Source organism: Hemitrygon akajei, chromosome 30, assembly GCF_048418815.1.
Source record: "Hemitrygon akajei chromosome 30, sHemAka1.3, whole genome shotgun sequence".
NCBI lineage: Eukaryota > Metazoa > Chordata > Chondrichthyes > Myliobatiformes > Dasyatidae > Hemitrygon > Hemitrygon akajei.
This window is the reverse complement of record NC_133153.1, coordinates 41447314-41467617: the sequence shown is the minus strand read 5'-3', so window position 1 is coordinate 41467617 and position 20304 is coordinate 41447314. Positions and strand designations below refer to the sequence as shown.

General features: G+C 45.9%; 1 protein-coding gene across 4 annotated transcripts in view; it reads right to left on the bottom strand.

Moving 5' to 3' along the window:
• Positions 1 to 20304, bottom strand: part of frmd5a (FERM domain containing 5a) — a 168609-nt gene that overhangs the window by 37824 nt on the left and 110481 nt on the right. For 3 of the 4 annotated variants that reach the window (XM_073032696.1, XM_073032695.1, XM_073032693.1), the window contains exons 2-4: positions 16544 to 16648; positions 2642 to 2684; positions 1344 to 1422 (exon numbers count right to left, since the gene is read on the bottom strand). In XM_073032696.1, coding sequence (XP_072888797.1) covers positions 1344 to 1422; positions 2642 to 2684; positions 16544 to 16648 — 227 coding nt within the window. The remainder of the gene's footprint in view (positions 1 to 1343; positions 1423 to 2641; positions 2685 to 16543; positions 16649 to 20304) is intronic. The other variant, XM_073032697.1, reaches the window with a different exon arrangement.

Genomic DNA, 20304 nt, shown 5'->3' with positions numbered 1-20304 from the left:
CTGCTATTAAAACAGGAGGCCAAGTCATTGAGTATATTTAAAGCAGAAGTTGATGGGTCTGATAAACATCGCAGGAGTTGCCAGTCAGGGTTCAACTCAACATAGGACTGCCTTCAGGGCTCCAGCTCCGGATTTTTCCCTCGGCGTTTACTCCCGAAGCCTTCCCCATGAGAGGGTACGGCCACAGGGCAGCGGAGGTCTGGATCTGAGTTTTTCTTCTCCTAAATGAGCTGCCAACCACGGCTGACCAGCTCCATCTGCCTGAAGCGACTGGTTTTAAGGTGCCAGAAACCTGTTTTGCCCTTCTGTCAGTAGAAACGGTTACGCTAGGCTTAATAGCTAAGCCACACATGAAGGCCTGGAGCTGGTCTTGGCTGTCAGAGGCTGTTTGAGACACATGTCATTTAAAAGGTAAAGGGAACTTAGCCCCACTACCACCCCTGGCTATGACAATCTTAAGGAACAGCTTAGTAAGGGTTAGTAAATTATGAGCACACTATGTTGGTGCTGGAAGTGTGGAGACATTTGAAGACTAACAGCACAATCCTCGAACTGTATGGGTTGTTGATGCAAACGACACATTTCACACCATGTTTTGATATACATGTGGACGTGGCCAGGACATGCCCTCTTCTCACTGTTACCATCAGGGAGGAGGTACAGGAGCCTGATTCAGCAACAGGTTCTTCCCCTCTGCCATCGGATTTCTGAATGGACATTGAACCCATGAACACTACCTTAATATTCTGCTCTCTTTTTATATATATACTACATACCCATTATATATATATACACACACACATACATACTATATAATATATATATATCTTTTAACTTTGTCATTTTCTGTACTACTGCTGCAGAAAACAACAGATGTCACGACATACGTCAGTGATTCTGAGCAATAAAGCTGATCTTTATCTCATCGCTTTAGCATCTGCAGTCTGCTGTGCATCCAGAACAGTGGGAATGTTGGATTCGAACAATGACACCGTAAGCTGAAACCTCTGTGAATGAGGAACGTCGCAGGAATCCATTTGTAAGTTAAGGACAAAGTGGAAGCTGCTGTTCTTGTGAGGAAATGCACTCTCTCTCTCACTCACTCACTCTCCGGTTATTATACATGAGAAGGAGAGGCTGAACAACCAAAAGCCCCAATCACTCTTGCCCACCCTGCACCAGAATATGTGGCTCCCAGACTGGCCTCTACAGCCTCCTGAGGACCCACCATTAGACAACGTGCAGGAAAATGTCACACTGATTTGAGGAGAGCATACCAAACCCACGCTGTCCGTCAGGACGACGTCTGCAACAGTAACCCAGTAACCGTGGCTGACACCTACCTGGTTATTTCCTCCTTCAGCATGGAAGGGTCCGTTGGGTAAAACTTGACGCGGAAGCACATGATGTACGGAGGCTGAGCTGCCAAACAGAGGAGAGAGTCAAGTGATTTTCTGGCTGCTCGACAGCCAGAGATGCTTCATCGAGGTCATGGTAACGTCATCAAACAGCAGGCCATAATAACCAACGATTGTGCTCAATTCTAATTCAAACAATCACTCAGTATTCACAGCAAGAAACGGTGATTCCAAACACCCGTCCCAACCCAAACTCTTTCAGCGTTTCCTGATGGCCATCCAGGTGAAATTAGTATGGAATGGCTGGCACGAACGTGATGGGTCAAAGGGCCTATTTTCTGAGTGGTATCACTTACAGTACTCACTTCAAGCACTCCATAAGACCATAACACACAGGAGCAGAATTAGGACATTCAGTCCATCAAGTCCGCTCCGCCATTCCATCATGGCTTATTTATTTTCCCTCTCCTGCCTTCTTCCCATCACATTTGACAGCTTTACTAATCAAGAACCTATCCATCTCCGCTTTAAATATATTCAGTGACTTGGCCTCCACAGCCACCTCTGGCAGTGAATTCCACATCCTCTGGCTAAAGAAATTCCTCCTTATCTCTGTTCTAAAGGAACGTCCTTTTATTCTGAGGTTGGGCCCATTGGCCCTAGATCCACCCACTGCAGGAAACATCCTCTCCACATCCACTCTATCTGGGCCTTTCAATATTCAATAGGTTTCAATGAGATTCTTCTAAACTAGCGAGCACAGGCCCTGAGCCACCAAACTCTGCTCATATGTTAATCGTTTCTTTGCCAGGATAATTCTCGTAAAACTCCTCTGAACCCTCTCTAATGTCAGCACACTCGTTCTCAGATAAGGGGCCAGAACTGCTCACAGTACTCCAAGTGAGGCCTAGCCAATACCTTATAACGACCTCAGCATCACATCCTTGCTTTTATATTCTAGTCCTCTTGAAATGAACGCCAACATTGCATCTACCTTCCTTACAACTGACTCAACCTGCAAGTGAAACTTTAGCAAATCCTGTACGAAGACTCCCAAGTCCCTGTGTACTTCTGAGTTCTCAATTTGCTCCACGTTTAGAAAATAGTCTATGCCTTTCATTTTCTCCCAAGGATCGGAAGTACGCTCTTCCACAACTGAGCACAGGAACAACACGGGAAAAGGTAAAAACACAGAGAGAAAGGTAAAATATGGAATCTTCCTTTAGAATTAATCACGATACGACATCTTAACCAGAAAAACTACTGATAACTTGGAAACTTACATTTCATTTGTTTAATAATGGACTTGGAGATATCCAGCCAGTGCTGCAAGATCAACAACAGGAAGAGACAGTTAAACGTCACGGTCCGGTAACCCACTGAAGACACACATTCACAGAGAGAGGTGGGAGAAGGTCTGGGAGGTTGGATAGTTCCTCTTGATCCCTGGAAGCAGGACTGGAAGGTGCGGGACGGAACAATGCAAACCATCGGAATTCCCGGACTGGCGCTGTATCTAAACACAGGAGACCCAGCCGTTGCTGGAAATCCGGAGCAATATAAACAAAACACTGGAGGAACTCAGCAGCTCAGACAGCACCTACGGAGAGGAATAAACACTGGACATTTCAGACTAAGACCTTTTATCAGGGCTGGAAAGGAAGGTGGAAGAGCTAGATTAAGAAGGGTTTTCCCCATTGGTCACCCATTTTACTTCTACTTCCCATTCCTTTTCCACCAAGTCTGTCCATGGCCTCGTCTACTGCCATGACGAGGCCAACTTCAGGTTGGAAGAGCAACACCTCCTTCTAGGTAGCCTCCAAGCTAACAGCATGAACGTTGGTTTCTCTAACCCAGTAATTTCTTCCCCCCATTCTCTCTTTTTCCATTCCCCATTCTGGCTCCCTCCCCCCTAACCCAGGGGGTTCATGACATGCAAAAGGTTGGGAACCTCTGTTCTAATTCCTTCTCTTCTCCTCACCTCCCTCTAGTGCCCTCCTCCTTCCCTTTCTCACATGGTCCATTTTCCCTTCCAATCAGATTCTGTTTTCTTCAGCTCTTCATTTCTTCCACCTATCACTTCCCAGCTTCTTCACTTCATCCCTCCTCCCTCCCACACCCACCCACCTTTCCCCCTCACCTAGCTCCACTTATCATCTGCCAGCTAGTATCCCTCCTCCTCCCCCCAACTTCCCATTCTGGCATCTCACCTCTTCTTTCCAGCCCAGATGAAGGGTCTCGGCCTGAAACGCTCCACAGATGCTGCCTGATCTCCGGCACTTTCTGTGTGTTGCTCTGGGTCTGTGTGCCTATTCCTTCTCAACCTCAGCCATCCTGGGGAACAGCTCCAGCTACTCTGGGGGAAGGAACACTAGCCCAGGAACAAGGAGGCTCTCTCAGCTTTATCGCAAAGAGAAGAGTGCGCAGTGCCAGGGGCAGAAGGGAGGGCAGGGCAGGGTAGACCAGACAAGCACAAAGGTTTGAGGTCCACCAGTTCCTTCGGTTCATTAGCTCAGGGTTTGAAGTTTACCAGCAGGAATCTCAGATCCTCTCACAGCTTCTTTGCCTCATTTCACTAAGCTCAAACTCCAATCACGAACTGCGGGCTTGGCATGGGATTCAGCTCCAGCTCCAGTTACGTTCCATATTGAGGATCCCACCGTCCTCCAGACCTCCTCCCGAATGCTGGAATAGGACAGAGGTAGTGGGAGCTGTGGGATTCCAGCTCCAGAGGTCAGAGGACATCCTGGCTGACACCCAGTAACACATACCACCGGCAGAGCTGGAAAGCAACAACTGACCGTACGTGAAATCGGATCTTTCATTGCCTAGATTTTGCAGATGCTGGAAATCCAGAGCAACACACACAAAATGCTGGCGAGGAGAGGAATGAGCAATCGAATTTCAAAGCTTGTACTCCTACCCCATCCTTTTTATTCTGGCATCTACTCTTCTTCTCCAGTCCTGATGAAAATTACTAATATTTTTACTGTACTGATGTTGTGACAAAAATCAGTGTTAATAAAGCTGATTATGAACCTCCCATCTCAGGAAACCACCTTATGTTTCTGATTTTAATGTGACTGTTGCTTGACCTTATGTTTGCATCCTATCACAGGCATTGTTTCTTCTCTCTACCCCTCTGGCTCTTTGCAACTTCTCACTTCCCCAGTTCCATTCCCATGGATGCCGCTTGACCTGTCGAAAATTCCCAGCATACTGTGTTTTTGTTTCAGATTTCCAGCGTCTGCAGCATATCTGCTCTAAAATCCTAGAATCAAAATCATTAATATTAGGCAGTTAACAATGTACAGAAGCAACTCAGAAACTCCAGCGGTTCTAATTAGCTGCAAAGGAAGAACATTATAGACTCGTATAACACAGGAACCACATGAAAATAAGACATAGGAACAAATCAGGCCATTTGGCCCATCAAGATTATCCTATTCCATCATGACTAATTTATTTTCCCTCTCAACCCCATTCTCCTGCCTTCTTCCAGTAACCTTTGTCGCCCTTACTAGTCACGAATCTATCAACCACCACTTTAACTATACTCATTCACTTGGCCTCAATAGCTGTCTGTGGCAATGAATTCCACAGATTCACCAACCTCTGGCTCAAGAAATTCCTCTTCATCTCTATTCCAAATGGATGTCTTTCTAAAGGAACAGGCTTCTCGTGAACCGTATCAGATCGATTGCGGTAATATGGCAAGTGCGCATGCGACCAATCAATTGTGCGGTGATTTGACTGGGCCCCCGCCACCGGGAGGCTCTTTTCTGGGTTTCTGAGTGCACGTATTTTTTTCATCCTCGTGGACCCGGCTCATAGCACCCACATTGTAAGGCACCCAGTGTGTACCCGTTACTAACTTCACTCAGTAAAAACTTTTAATCCTACCACTCCAATGTAGTATGTAGCTCTGCATATACGTAACACTTCTGCCCAATTAGTCCATGCTAAACCAAGATACCCTTCCGAGCTAAACCCATTTGTCTGCGTATTATTCTTAATTCGTAACTCCTTACGGCGCCAGCTCTAAGATCAGGTTTGATTTCCGCCGCTGTCTGTAAGGAGTTTGTACGTTCTCCCCGTGACTGCGTGGGTTTCCTCCGGGTGCTCTGGTTTCCTCCCACAGTTCAAAGAAAAGCTTGTTCTGTGCTGCTGAATTGACCATTTCCTCTCTCAGTGCTGAGTTGACGCTCGTATCCAACACTGACAGGAAACCTGTGCAGGAGAGCTTGTAAGTGGAAAAGCCTTTGCAATGGGGCAGTTCCACTCTCTCAAGCTTGGAGGTCCAGGTCCAGTGGAACAACTAGACGCCACAACGGGGGTCTTCCCTGGCTGCAGTGGATGACCATGACTTCTATGCCTTGTCATGCTCTTGGCTCTCCATGTAGTGCTGGAGAATCTCCTTCCTGGCCGTTGGATCTCATCCACTCAGTCTGTCGGAGCTGACTTCGTGTGCCAGGACAGGAACGTCCCGATCTCACCGGGGTCTGAGGCCCGTCCAGCGAAGCAGTGTACCGGGTGTGGCTGCTATCACAGGCAAACAATCAGGACTTTGCCCACCCCCATCCTGGGTGCCGGATGCAGTTGAGGGGTGACAGGAGAATCCACAAATGGCCCCAGCCCTATCCTCGCCCCTCCATCCTCCTCTCGGTCACAATCACCAGCAGAGACGGAACGGGAAACAAACTGAAGCAGAGACATAGAGATTAGCTTTACTTCTCTGTCATACGTATATTGGAAGATCAAAACTACGGTGAAGTGCGTTGCTTGTATCGAGAGCCTGCAAGTGTCCCTGGTGCCAACGTAGAATGCCCAAAACTCACTAACCCTAGCCGGTACGTCTTTTGGGATGTGGGAGGAAATGAGGACACCTGGAGGAAATACACAGGAGAACGTACAGACTCCTTACAGACAGCGGCGGGAATCGAACTCCAGTCGGTGATCACTGCCTCAGTAGAGTTATGCTAACCACTACACTCCCATCAAGCCACTTCCATTGAGAGAGACGAGAAGCCAGTGGCTTCCTGACGATATCAGGTTCAGAGCACCTCAACCTGCCACGCTACCCAGTCATTGAGGCCCATTTAACCCGTACGAACAGTTTGCAAGACAAGCTTTGCACTGTATCTTGGTACATGTCAATAATAAACCAAAACCGTCACACCATCTCCTGATCATCGCTACAGACAGGTGCAGAGGCCAGGGAATCAAGAACCTATCAAGCTCCACTTTAACCATAACCAGGTCATTGGGTGCACTTAAAGCAGAGGCTGATAGATTCTTGATTAGAAAAGGCATCAAGGGTTACGGGAGAAGACAGGAGAATGGGATTGAGAGGGATAATAAATCAGCCGTGATGGAATGGCAGGGCAGATTCAATGGGCTGAATGGCCCAGTTCTGCTCCTATGTCATATGGTCTTATGGACCACTGCTGGGTTAGCCTAGGGAAGATGTCTTAGGGAGAATCCTACCCAGCTGTTCCCATTTCTTCACATCCATCAGCACTTCTCAAGGGTAAAAAGACAAATGAAAAGTTCTGAAACCCTGTTCTTACATCTCACTGGGAAACGGCAGAGAAAGGGAGTTTCATGGATCACCATGGGCATGTTGGACGGTGAGGCAGACACAAAGAGGTCGAGAGGCCAGCTCCTGCTCCTATTTGCTTGTGTTTGTAGAGAGTTCAGGGACAATCCAACTGAGTTTCCCTCAGATCAGGAGTCGCCCAACAGCTCCCGGGCAGCAGAGTCGGGCCCATGGGAGGTCACTTTCAGAGAGCTATCATGCACAGGAAGAACTGAGTGGCCTCCTGGTGTGGCTGCAAGATCAGTGAATGGAAAGTGGAGAAAGTTCTGGAAGCTGCAGATCAACTGTGATGGTGGGTTCTTGGTTCAGGTCACAGTGTTGCTGGGGCAGAGTGTAACTATCCAGTGGAGGTACACTGGATGAGATGGGTAACAGTGAAGGTTACACTGGATGTTATGGGTGACAGTGGAGGTCACACTGGTCAACACATGCCCTCAGTATTATCTTTTTTTATTTGCCCAATTCATCTTCTTTTGCATATTGGTTGTTTGTCAGTCTTTGTTTATATATAGATTCTCATAAATTTATTTCTTTATTTTCTGTAAACACTTGCAGGAAAATTAACCTGAAGGTAGTAACGGCGATGTATATGTACGTTGATAATAAATTTACTTTGACTTTGACATTAAGAATGGGAAATATTAGACGCCTTGATTCAGAAGAGGTGGGGTGTGTTTCACTCTCTCTCCCTGTGGAGCACACTCAGTCCCTCCTCTGTAATTCCTGGCTCGGCCTAGCACAAGGGCATCCCTACTTCAAGGTTGCCATGGCACCGTCAAACGTCACGAGTATGATTTTGTGCCTTTAAAAAGAACTGTCACTGTAACTGTGTAGCTATCGGAAGACAGACTAGAGAAGCTGGCATTCTTTTTTTATCACGGAAAGTTAAAAGTTGCATTTAATTCAGGTTCAGATATTGGGCCACAGGAGAGTAAAAGGGAAAGGAAGGTTATCGGATCCACAGAGAGAGCTAAGGGAGATCTCACTCGTACAGCAAGCTGACATCTGAAGGGGAATGGGAGCAGATTCAGCAGGAACATCTGACAGAACAATGAAGGACACTTGAAGGGCAAACGTTACATGGGGGAGCTGTGGAGTGAGACTGGGGATCGGATCCTTTCAATGAGTCAGTACTGGCACAATGGGCTGAATAGCCTCCAGCTTTGCAAGATGATTCCAAATGAATGTGCTAACCTTGCATGGGCCAATGGAAAACAAGATCCTTTAATCCAAAGTTCAAAGTAAATTTATTATCAAAGTACATATATGCCACTATATTCAAACTTGAGGTTCATTTTCTTGCAGGCAATCACAGTAAACACAAGAAACACAATAGAATCAATGGAAGATCACACCCAACAGGATGGACAAACAACCAAAGTGCAAAAAATGACAAACTGCAAAGATAAAAAGAAAGAGAAAAATAATAATAATAAAAAGTAAGCAACAAATATGGAAACCCTGAGATGAAGAGTCCTTAAGAGTGAGTCGACAGATTGTGAGAACAGTTCAGTGACGCAGCAACTTAAGTTGAGTTAAATTATCCCCTTCGGTTCAAGAACCTGATGGCTGAGGGGTAATAACTGTTCTTGAACCTGGTGGAGTGGGTCCTGAAGTTCTTGTACCTTCTTCCTGATGACAGCAGTGAGAAGAGAGCATGGCCTGGCTGGTGGGGGTCCCTGATGATGGATGCTACTTTCCCACGACAGCACTCTGTATAGATGTGTTCAATACTGGGGAAGGCTTTACGTATGATGGACTTGTATTAGCCATTGCTGCCCTGAGGAAAAGGTATTGACTGTCCACTCGATCTATGCCTCTTATCTTGTACACCTCTATCAAGTCACCTCGCATCCTCCTTTGCACCAAAGAGAGAAGTCCTAACTTGCTCAACATGTCCTCATAAGACACACTCTCTAATCCATGGAGCATCCTGGTCAATCTCCTCTGCATCTTCTCTAAAGCTTCCATATCCTAACCATTATGAACCAACCAAAACCAAACACAATATTCCACGTGTGGTCTAACCAGAGTTGCCTCATAGTTCTTGAACTCCATCACCCGATCACCTGACACTCCAAACGCCTTCTTAACCACCTTATCAAGTTGTGCAGCAAACTTGAGGGATCTCTGGACCTGGGCCACAAGATCCCTCTGTTCTTCCACACTGCTAAGAATCCTGCCATTAACCCTGTCCAAAGCAAATCACTTCAAACTTTTCCAGATTGAACTCCATCGACCACTTCTCAGCCCAGTTCTGCACTCTGTCAATGTCCTGTTGTAACCTATGACAACATTCTAGACTGTCCACAACTCCACCAACATCAAACACCTTGGGATTCTGCTCCCACATTGCTGTAGATCTGTAATTCCTGAACCACTGGGTGCCAGCATCTCTAAAGTCCTCTCCTGGGCCCAACACATTGATGAAGTTACAAAGAAGTCTGAGGAGATTTGGTATGTCATCAAAGACTTGAGCAAATTTCTACAGATATAGAGTTGAGCGTATTCTGACTGATTGTATCACTGTCTGGTATGGAGGAGCCACTGCACTGGACTGGAAAAAGCTGCAGAGGGTTGTAAGCTCAGCCAGCTTCATCATGGGCACTAGTATCTCCACCATTGAGGAAATCTTCAAAAGGCAGTGCCTCAAGTTCAAAGCTCAAAGTAAAATTATCAGAGTACATACATGTCACCATACAACCCCTGCAGGCATACTCAGGAAATCTACAGAACAGTAAACATCAGAAACCGTTAACAGTAAACAAACTATGCAAACGCTTATATAAATAAATAGTAATAAATAACGAGCATGAAATAGCAATGTAACAGAGTCCTTAAATGAGTGTAGTTATCCCCCTTTGTTCAAGAGCCTTTTGGTGGTCGTAGCTGTTCTTGAACCTGGTGGTGCGAGTCCTGAGGCACTTGGACCTTCTTCCTGATGGCAGCAGTGAGAAAACAGCATGGCCTGGGGGCTGGGGATCTCAAGAAGGCTGGGATTAAGGTTCATTAAGAACCTTCCCTATCCCAAGACATGCCCTTTTCTCATTGCTACCATCAGGGGGAGGTGCAGGAGCCTGAAGATCTACACTCAATGTTTAAAAACAGCTTCTTCCCCTCCGCCATCAAATTTCCAAAACGAGCCCATGAACACTACCTCACTATTTTGTTCTCTTTTTGCACTACTTATTTATATTTTACATATTCTTATTTTAATTTATGGTAAGTTTAATGTCTTGCAGTTTTACTGTTGCCACTAAACACCAAATTTCACGATGTATGTCAGTGATGATAAGCCTGATTCAGTCCTGGAGCTCTGGTATCGCCAGCGTCCTCTCTGCATGGTGACCGGGGCCTGGCATTGCAACGTTCTCACTGCGTTGGTTCCTGCCGCAGCAGAGGTGCAGCTGGGACAGGATTGTTCATCAGAACCCGTTCGGGCTCGCTGCTAGAGTCGACTGCAGGCAAGATGAATGGGGTGAAGCTCTCCTTTCACTGAAGTGACCTACAGTAATTGAGTTTAGATGATCTCAGTGTGACTCAAGAGAAGAAAATTAATTAATATGGACAGCCGCCAGGATTCTTTAAAGAGGCTGCAAGGTTGGTGAAGTTCTACAGATTCAGATTCATTTATTTATCACATGTATATATTTCACTTTCAAGGACTCTACCACTTATGTTCTCAATATTATTTAGAAAAAGAATAATTATTATTATTATAATTTTCTATTTGCACAATTTATCTTCTTTTGCACAATGCTGGTCAGTCTTTGTGTGTAGTTTGTCACTGATTCTATTGTAATTCTTAGTTCTACTACGAATACCCGCAAGAAAATCAAACTCAGGGTTTTATATGGTGACATATATGCACTTTGATTTGAACTTCTAAACTTTGTGCACTGAAACATACAGTGAACTGTGTTGTTTTGTGTTAACAACCAACACATTCAAGAACATTCTGGGGGTAGCCTGCAAGAGTCGCCACACATTCTGGCACCAACATACCATGTCCACGATGATCAGCAGAACAACACAAACAACAACAGCAAAACAAACCCCTTTCCCATCCCCCATCCTCTCACCCTCCCACCCATTGAAACAGTCAGGCCTCTAAACCCAGCATCAGCCGCCTCCAGACTCATACCGACCCGCAACCTCAGGATTCACTGACGTGGAATTCACTTTTCCTCATCCATGGGGCCCACCAACCTCAGCCATTGGCCACTGGGATCACTGATCTTCAATCTCAGCGCCTGATGACCCAACATCTATTCATAGGATCATTGGCCTTCCACCACAGAATGCTCTAACGTGAACCATGGCTTCTGACCGAACACTTCATTTACTGTCCCGACCTCTAACTTCCCACATCCCTGTCCCTAAACCCTAACCTGACATCTAACTCCCCACTTACCAGTCCCTCAACCCTAATCTGATCTCTAACTCCCCACATGCCTGTCCCTAAACCCTACTTTAAAGTGACAAGCAGAGTGGACAAAGGAGAGGCACTGGATGTCATTTACTTGGATTTTCAGGTGTTTGATAAGATGCCACACACAAGGCTGCTTAACAAGATAAAATCCCATGGCATTACAGGAAAGATACTGGCACAGATAGAGGAATGGCTGACAGGCAGGAGGCAGCGAGTAGTAATTAAAGGGGCCCTTTTCTGGTTGGCTGCCAGTAACTAGTGGTGTTCCTCAGGGGTCAGTATTAGAAACACTACTTTTCAGATTGTTTATCAATGATTCAGATAATGGAATTGATGGCTTTGTGGCAAAGTTTGTGGATGATACGAAGATAGGTGGAGGGGTAGGTAGTGCTGAGGAAGCAATGTGATTGCAGCAGGACTTAGACAAATTGGAAGAAAGGGCAAAAAAGTGGCAGATGGAATACAGTGCTAGGAAATGTATGATAATTTATTTTGGTAAAACAGACAATTATCTAAATGGGGAGAAGGTTCAAATATCAGAGGTGCAGAGGGATTTAGGAGTCCTCGTGCAAGACCCCCAGAAGGTTAACTTACAGGTTGAGTCTGTGGTAAAAAAGACAAATGAAATGCTGGCATTTATTTCAAGGGGAATAAAATATAAAAACAAGGAGATAATGCTGAGCCTTTATAAGGCACTAGTCAGGTCACACGGAGTATTGTCAACAGTTTTGGACCCCATATCTCAGAACGGATGTGTTGTCATTGGAGAGAGTCCAGAGGAGGTTCACGAAGATTATTCCGGGAATAAAGGGGTTAACATATTAGGAGCGTTTGTCAGTTTCAGGCCTGTACTCACTGGAATTGATAATAATGCAGGGGGATCTCATTGAAACCTACAGAATGTTGAAAAGACCAGATAGGGTGGATGTGGAGAGGATATTGGGGGTATTCAGAGCCAGAGGGCACAGCCTCAAAATTGAGGGGTGACCCTTTAGAAGAGAAGCAAGCAGGGATTCCTTTTAGCCAGAGAGTAGTAAATCTGTGGAATACTCTGTCACAGACTGTGGTGGAGGCCAAGTCCGTGCGTATATTTAAGGTGGAAGTTGCTCGTTTCCTGATCGGTCAGGGTATCAAAGCCTAATTCTGCTCCTATGTCTTATAACCTCTAACTCCCCCACATCCCTGTCCCTAAACCCTAATCTGACCCCTAACTCCCCACACTGTCCCCAAAACCATCCATACACACCTAAAAAACAACTGCGTCTGAAGACATGGAGGCATCAGTAATGACCTTTCAAAAATCATTGGACTCTGGCATGGTGCCAGAGGACTGGAAAACTGTAAATGTCACTCCACTCTTTAAGAAAGGAGGGACGCAGCAGAAGAGAAATTATAGACCAGTTAGCCTGACCACAGCAGCTGGGAAGATGTTGGCGTCAATTGTTAATGAAGAGGTTATGGAGTACTTGATGACACAGGACAAGATTGGTCAAAGTCAGCATGGTTTTCTTAAGGGAAAATCTTGCCTGACAAACCTGTTAGGATAGATAGCGGGGATGCAGTGTATGTTGTACATTTGGATTTTCAGAAGCCCTTTGACAAGGTGCCACACATGAGGCTGCTTACCAAGTTAAGAGCCCGTGGTATTACAGCTTTTTCCAATATGCACTTTGATAATAAATTTACTTTGAACTTCGAACTGCTGTTGGGAAGAATTAAACCCGAGTAGAGAGTTACAGAGCCAGACAGCACAGAAACAGGTCCAAGCCCACCATGTCCTTGCTCACCATTTTGTCTCCATCAACATGAATCGCATTTCCCAGTGACTCATCTGCAGCTTTGTTTTAGCAATTCACGTGTCTGCCTACCACAGAGTACTGCAAGTATCTGGGCAAGCACTTGAATTAGAACACAGAACAAAGAACATCACAGCAAAGCACAGGCCCTTCGGCCCATGATGTTGTGCCAGCCTTTTAACCTATTTTAAATCAATTTAACCCTTCCCTCCCCATAGCCCTTCATTTTTCTATCATCCATGTGTCTATCTATGAGTCACTTAAATATCTCTAATGTATCTGCCTCTACCACCACCCCTGGCAGTGTGTTCCACACACCCACCACTCTCCGTGTATAAAATCTACTTCTGTCTTTCCTCCAATCACCTTACAATTACACCCCCTCACATTCGCCATCTCCACCCTCGGAAAACATCGCTGACTGAATCTCTGTCTCTTATTGTCTTTTACATCTTTATCAAGTCACGTCTCATACTTTTTTTCATCAAAGAGAAAAGCCCCCTAGCTCACCCAACCTATCCTCACAAGGCATGCCCTCTAATCCAGGCAGCATCCTGGTAAATCTCCTCTTCACCCTCTCTAAAGTTTCCACATCCTTCTGATAGGTTGTCAGACTGAACACAATATTCCAAGTGTGGTTTAACCAGAGTCGTATCAAGCTGCAACATTACCTCGTGCCTCTTCAACTCAGCCTCCTGACTAATGGAGATTCACCCCCTGACAATGGAGGCTCACCCGCCATACGCCTTCTTAACCACCCTCTCAACTGGCGCAGCAACTGTGAAGGATCTACGTTTGTGGACATCAAATTCCTCTGTTCTCCCACATCGTTAAGAGCCCTGTCGTTAAAGCTGTTCTTTGCCTTCAAATCTGACCTTCCATAGTGAATCACTTCACACTTTTCCAGATTGAACACCATCTGTGACTTCTCAGCCCAGCTCTGCACCCTGTCAATGTCTTCTGAGTACAAAATTCCCCCGAATGGTAATATGAAGATATAAATCTTTGTTGATTAGATGCAATTCTATGAAAACACTTTCATAAGCAAAGTCTGACATGCAAACTAAAAAATGCCGAGAATATGAGTTGTCAAGAGTTCTCTAGGTTATAGAATCAATGCAGAGGAGTGAAGGGTTCTCTCTGGTGATGCTGAAGTATTGGGAGCAATCATTCTGTTGTAAGATAAGTCCATGGATGGACTTCCATTCAACACGCACGCGCGCACATGCACACACACTTCACAGCAACAACTTCCAGAACTGCTCTAAAACATTACATTTTCTGACACTCAACCAGCACCTAAGATGCCAAAATTAAGCGGTGCTCAATAACTTAATGGTTGGGATTTTACAGAATGTAGCAGTGGTTAAACAATGGTCTTGGTTAGAAATTGGCAGCAACTCACAGCCAAGAGTTAATACTGCATGGACGCAAATCGACACATCGCTCTCCTGTTAACTTCTCACACTTAACCTCCCTGATTTCCATGAGCTTTTCAGATTTACACAACAATTAACTGATAGATTCAAAACAGAAAATAAAATCCAGTAATTTAACAGCATAATGACTCTTTGAACAATGTAATAATTATTGCTGTTCAACAATTCATGACACCAGACCAGAAAATGAACAATTCTCTGTCTAAAGCTTCACTCATTCAGCTGCTGAATTTATTTATCCGTTTATTTATTGAGATACAGCGCAGTAAAGCCCTTCCAGCCCTTCAAGTTGCACCGCCCAGTCATCCCAACCCAATCACAGGACAATTTACAATTAACCTCCCACTGCCGCATCTTTGGACTGTGGGAGGAAACTCGTGATCACAGGGAGAACGTATAAACAGCTGCAGGAATCGAACCCAATCGCTGGACTGTGAAGTGTGGGGTGCTAACCACCACACTATCGTGCCACCCCAAATTTCCGGACAGTTCTACTGAACGTCTTTTAGTTTGTCAAATTTCTTTTTATTTTCCATCTCATTTTTATCTTTCACTGTTCACCTCCAATTTCACATCGAGTCCTCCTCAGCCCTTCGGTGACAAGATGGACGGTTTACCTTGTTACACTTTGGGGGAAAAATATATTAAAAAGACAGACAACACACGAAGGTGTTGGAGGAACAGTGGGTCTGGCAGCATCTGTGGAGGGATGTGGAAAGTCGACATTTCGGGTTGAGACCCTTCATCTGGACTGTATTTCCACCCCACCGTTCAGGACATCCCAAACCACTTCACCAGCAGAGTTTCCGTCTGACGGGCAGACAATGTTGCAATGTAGCCCATTCGTGCACAGGAAAATCCCACAAAGTGTATTCAGGCGGAGAACAGATTTTGTTTTAGCGAAGCCGGCTAGAAATTCAGAATTTGGTCCTTTCCCTACCCCTCTTCAACTGGTGCCATTCTCACATGCAGGCAAGTCCTCGACCCAAAGGGGAGACCCTGAGAACGCACCCTTCGCTCAGTAATGCGCTCGTGTGTCGGATCTAGCGCTCCACTCTCTGGAGTGCTCCAAGAGTATAACCAACGGAGGAACACTGCACGACTCCCTCCTCCCCTGAAATCTGGCCAAACACCATAAAGTTTCCCTCTGAGGACTCAGCCTGCTCCTGGGCCTTGCATGAAGCGTGTAGCGCAGACAGCTCCATCAATACAGAGATTCTGCAGATGCTGGAAATCCAGAGTGAGCCGCTGGAGGAACTCAGCGGGTCAGGCAGCACCTACGGAAATGAGTAAACAGCCAACGCTTCAGGCTTGAGGAGTCGGCCCCGTCAAGTTTAGCCGCGCCTTTTGTTCATGCAAGGGGGAGCAGGCTGCTCCTTCGTTAAGCGCGCTGGCCTCTCTGTCCAAGATCATCTCTTCCACTCTTACAGGTGCTTGCCCACGAATGCCGAAGGTCAACGTGACAAGTCCGTGTGGCAGCTGATCGGGTGGACTAAGTCAAGAACATTAAAATACGGTCAGGCCTTTTGGGAAGTACTCCCCCCACACATTCTCCACCGCCCCCCCCCAAAAGAAAAACAGAATCCAGGAGGAAATGTCAGAATTGAGACTGATAGAATTTTAAAGGTGTGGGATTATTGACCTGGGCAGGTAGAGATCAAGCAGCCCCATTCCACTGAATGGGAAAGCAGCTGTAAAGGGCTGACTGGCCTCCACATGGTCCGAAGGTGCACAGGAAGCTTTAACGAGACAAAGAGTCTATGTTGGAGTCCATTCAGCCCTTTGAAACTGACCCATGGTTTCAAACCAAGACATTGTTCACAGCATATAAAAGGGGAAGAGATTCGATGGGGAAAAGCCAGGGCACAAAAGACTCTGACAGCGCTCGACTGGTGCCCACAGGCTCTCCCAGAACCTACCCTCTGTTTGTCAGGGTCCACAAACCTGATTCCGAAGTAGTCCTTTTCCAGCAGGTTCATGTGACGGCAGAGGAGATCGATCAGATAGTGGCCTTTGGCATCCCGCTGAAAAAAAATAACAGGAACATGAGGAACAACAAGAGATTCTGCAGATGCTGCAATTCTTCAGCAACACACACACACACACACACACACACACACACACACACACACACACACACACACACACACACACACACACACACACACACACACACACACACACACACACACACACACACACACACACACACACACACACACACACACACACACACAGTGCTGGAGGATCTCAGCAGGTCAGGCAGCATCGATGGAGGGGAAATAGCAGTCTACGTTTCGGGCGAGACCTTCATCAGAACTGGAAAGGAAGAATGAAGAAGCCAGAACCATGAGTTTAGTCCCCGCTGGATTGACTGTATCTGCAGCCCCTGTTAGAACCTCAGGCTATTGAAATCTCTTGGTAACATGGGCGGTACAGAAGCATAGCAGTTAGTGGCAGCACTGATCGAGGTTCAGTTCCCGTCACGTCGATCGGGATTCAATTCCTGCCACACTGATCGGGATTCAATTCTATTTCCGCCAACCGATCAGGGTTCAATTCCTGCCACGCCAATCAAGGTTCAATTTCCACCGTTCTCCCCATGGGTTTCCTCCGGGTGCTCCGGTTTCCTCCCACATTCCAAAGATGCACGGGTTAGCGTTAGTGAGTTGAGGGCGGAAGCGTGGCGATACTTGCGGGCTGCCCCCAGCACATCCTCGGTTGACACATACAACACATTTCACAGTAGATGAACGTGTGACAAATAATGCAAATCTTTATCTTTAATCTAAACTCACGTCCTTCCCACCTCACTCAATGACCTACTCTTTGCATTGACTGATGGGAGCTTCTCAATGTTACCGTCAGGTAGGAGGTGCAGAAGCCTGAAGGTGGACACTCAGCGATTCAGGAAACAGCTTCTCCTCTGCCATCCAATTTCTGAATGGACATTGAACCCATGAACACTACCTCACTACTTTCCTATTTTATTTTGCACTACTTATTTAACTATTTAGTACATATACATTTACAGTTTTTTCTATAATTGTGTATTACAATGTACTGCTGCCAAAAAGACAAGAAGTTTCACGACATTTACCGTGATATTAAACCCAATTCTGATTCTGATTCTGGAGAAGGAAAGATGCTGTTGATGAGTGTCAGAATCAGACCTGTTAGCATTGGCATACAGAACGTTATGAAACTTGTTTTACAACAGTAGTACAGTGCAAGACAAAGAAGTTACTATAAATTACAATAAGAATATATAATTAACTAAAAGATAGGAGCAGACTTGATAGGCTGACTGGCCTAATTCTGCTCCTATGTCTTATGGTATTATTGATAGGTTCTTTGTTAGTCAGGGTGCCAAAGATTATGGGGAGAATGGGGTTGAGAGAGACAATAAATCAGCCATGATGGAGCAGAATTGATGGTCAACTGGCCTAATTCTGCTACTATCTTGTGTGGTCTTTTGGTACTATAGATAATGCAAATAGAGAGCAAAATAGTGAGAGAGTGCTCCTGTGTTCAGGAACCTGATGGTGGAGGCGAAGTAGCTGTTCCTGAATCGTTGAGTGTGTGTCTTCAGGCTCCTGTACCTCCTCCCTGATGATAGAAATGAGAAGGGAGCATGTCCTGGGTGGTGAGGGTCTTTAATGGCAGACAACACCTTCTTGAGGGACCAGCTTTTGAAGGTGTTCTCAATGCCAGGGAGGCTAATGCCCATGATGGAGCTGGCTGAGTTTAGAACCCTCTGCAGCTTTTTCCGATCCTGTGCAGTGGCCTCTCCACACCAGAGAGAGCTGCAAACAGCCAGAATACTCTCCATGGTGCCTCTGTAGAAATCTGTGAGAGTCATTGGTGACATAACAAATCTCCTCAAACTCCTAATGAAGTACAGTCAGTCACCCTGTCTCCAGGAATGAGATGTGACTGAGAACCAGGGACGGGGAGCGAGACAAAGAACATTAGGGACAGTTCTGCTCAAACTGACAACATTCACCGGTCGAGTTGTTTTGAGATTTTCTGCCGAAGTGAGTAGCACTGGAGGGCTGGACGGTGTGCACTCTGTCACCCTGGACACAGCGTACACCCTGTCACTTCAATGGCAGGCCCACGGTAATTAGTGCAATCTGCTTCGACACCGCAGAGGGCTAAGAACTGGCCATCCAACCCACAGACGTCAACAGTACGAATGCCTACAGGGGCTTATTCCCTGTCCTCGCTCCAGAAGTGCTGCCCGTGACAATAAAGCTCCCTGAATTAGCGCAAAGCAACAGAACCTTCCAGAAAGCACTCCCAGTCAAATCACAAGCTGACGTGTTTGTGATACAGTCCATCGCAGGCAAAGTTCTCCTCGTCACTGAGCACGTTTACAAATAGGATCCAACATCAAGGACTCCCCCACCCCCCCACCGTCCAGGCCATGCTCTCTTCTCAATACTACCATCAGGAAGGAGGTACAGGAGCCTTAGGTCACACACCACCAGATTCAGGAACAGTTTTTACCCTTCTACCACCAGGCTGAGAACCAGCGTGGATAACTTCTCTCACCTCAACACTGAACTGTTTCCAAAACCTACAGACTCACTTTCAAGGACATGGTTGGGAGGGGTATGGAAGGTTATGGTCCACATGCAGGTCCATGGCATTAAGCTTAACAGCACATTGGCACAGACTAGATGGGCTGAAGGGCCTGTTTCTGTGCTACAGAGCTCTGTGACTCTATACAGAACAGAGGAAGGCCCTTCAGCCCAACATCTCCATGCTGACCTCAAACACAAGAGATTCTGCAGATGCAACACACACAAAATCCTGGAGCAAACATGAGGAAATCTGCAGATGCTGGAAATTCAAGCCACACACACAAAATGCTGGTGGAACACAGCAGACCAGGCAGCATCTACAAGGAGAAGCAATGTCGACGTTTCGGGCCAAGACCCTTCGTCAGGACTCACACCGTTTTGGAACAAGACCCTCCATGTATGTGTTACCATGCCAACTATGATACCTGCCTCAGCTTGTCATCTTTGCCTACATTTGCCCCATATGCCTCCACACCTGTGGACAAGGTGACGTCTGGACCAGTTTGACTTAGACACACTAGGTTACAGTGGACCAAGATGGCGCCAGAGAACAACGATACCTCAGGTGACATCTTCCAGATAGTCCATTTTTTTTCTATGTCTTCTACTTAATCTTTTTACCTTAATTGTGTTTCAAAGTCTGTTGGAGTCTGTGACTTATGGTTTGGAGTTCTATTGAGCGACCGAGTGCTCTGTTCTCCCTGAGAAAATTCCAGGAGAGGATCGCGAGAACGAGCTGGCTCAAGAAGATAGATAGATAGATAGATAGATACTTTATTCATCCCCATGGGGAAATTCAACTTTTTTTTTCCCAATGTCCCATACACTTGTTGTAGCAAAACTAATTACATACAATACTTAACTCAGTAAAAAATATGATATGCATCTAAATCACTATCTCAAAAAGCATTAATAATAGCTTTTAAAAAGTTCTTAAGTCCTGGCGGTTGAATTGTAAAGCCTAATGGCATTGGGGAGTATTGACCTCTTCATGCTGTCTGAGGAGCATTGCATCGATAGTAACCTGTCACTGAAACTGCTTCTCTGTCTCTGGATGGTGCTATGTAGAGGATGTTCAGAGTTTTCCATAA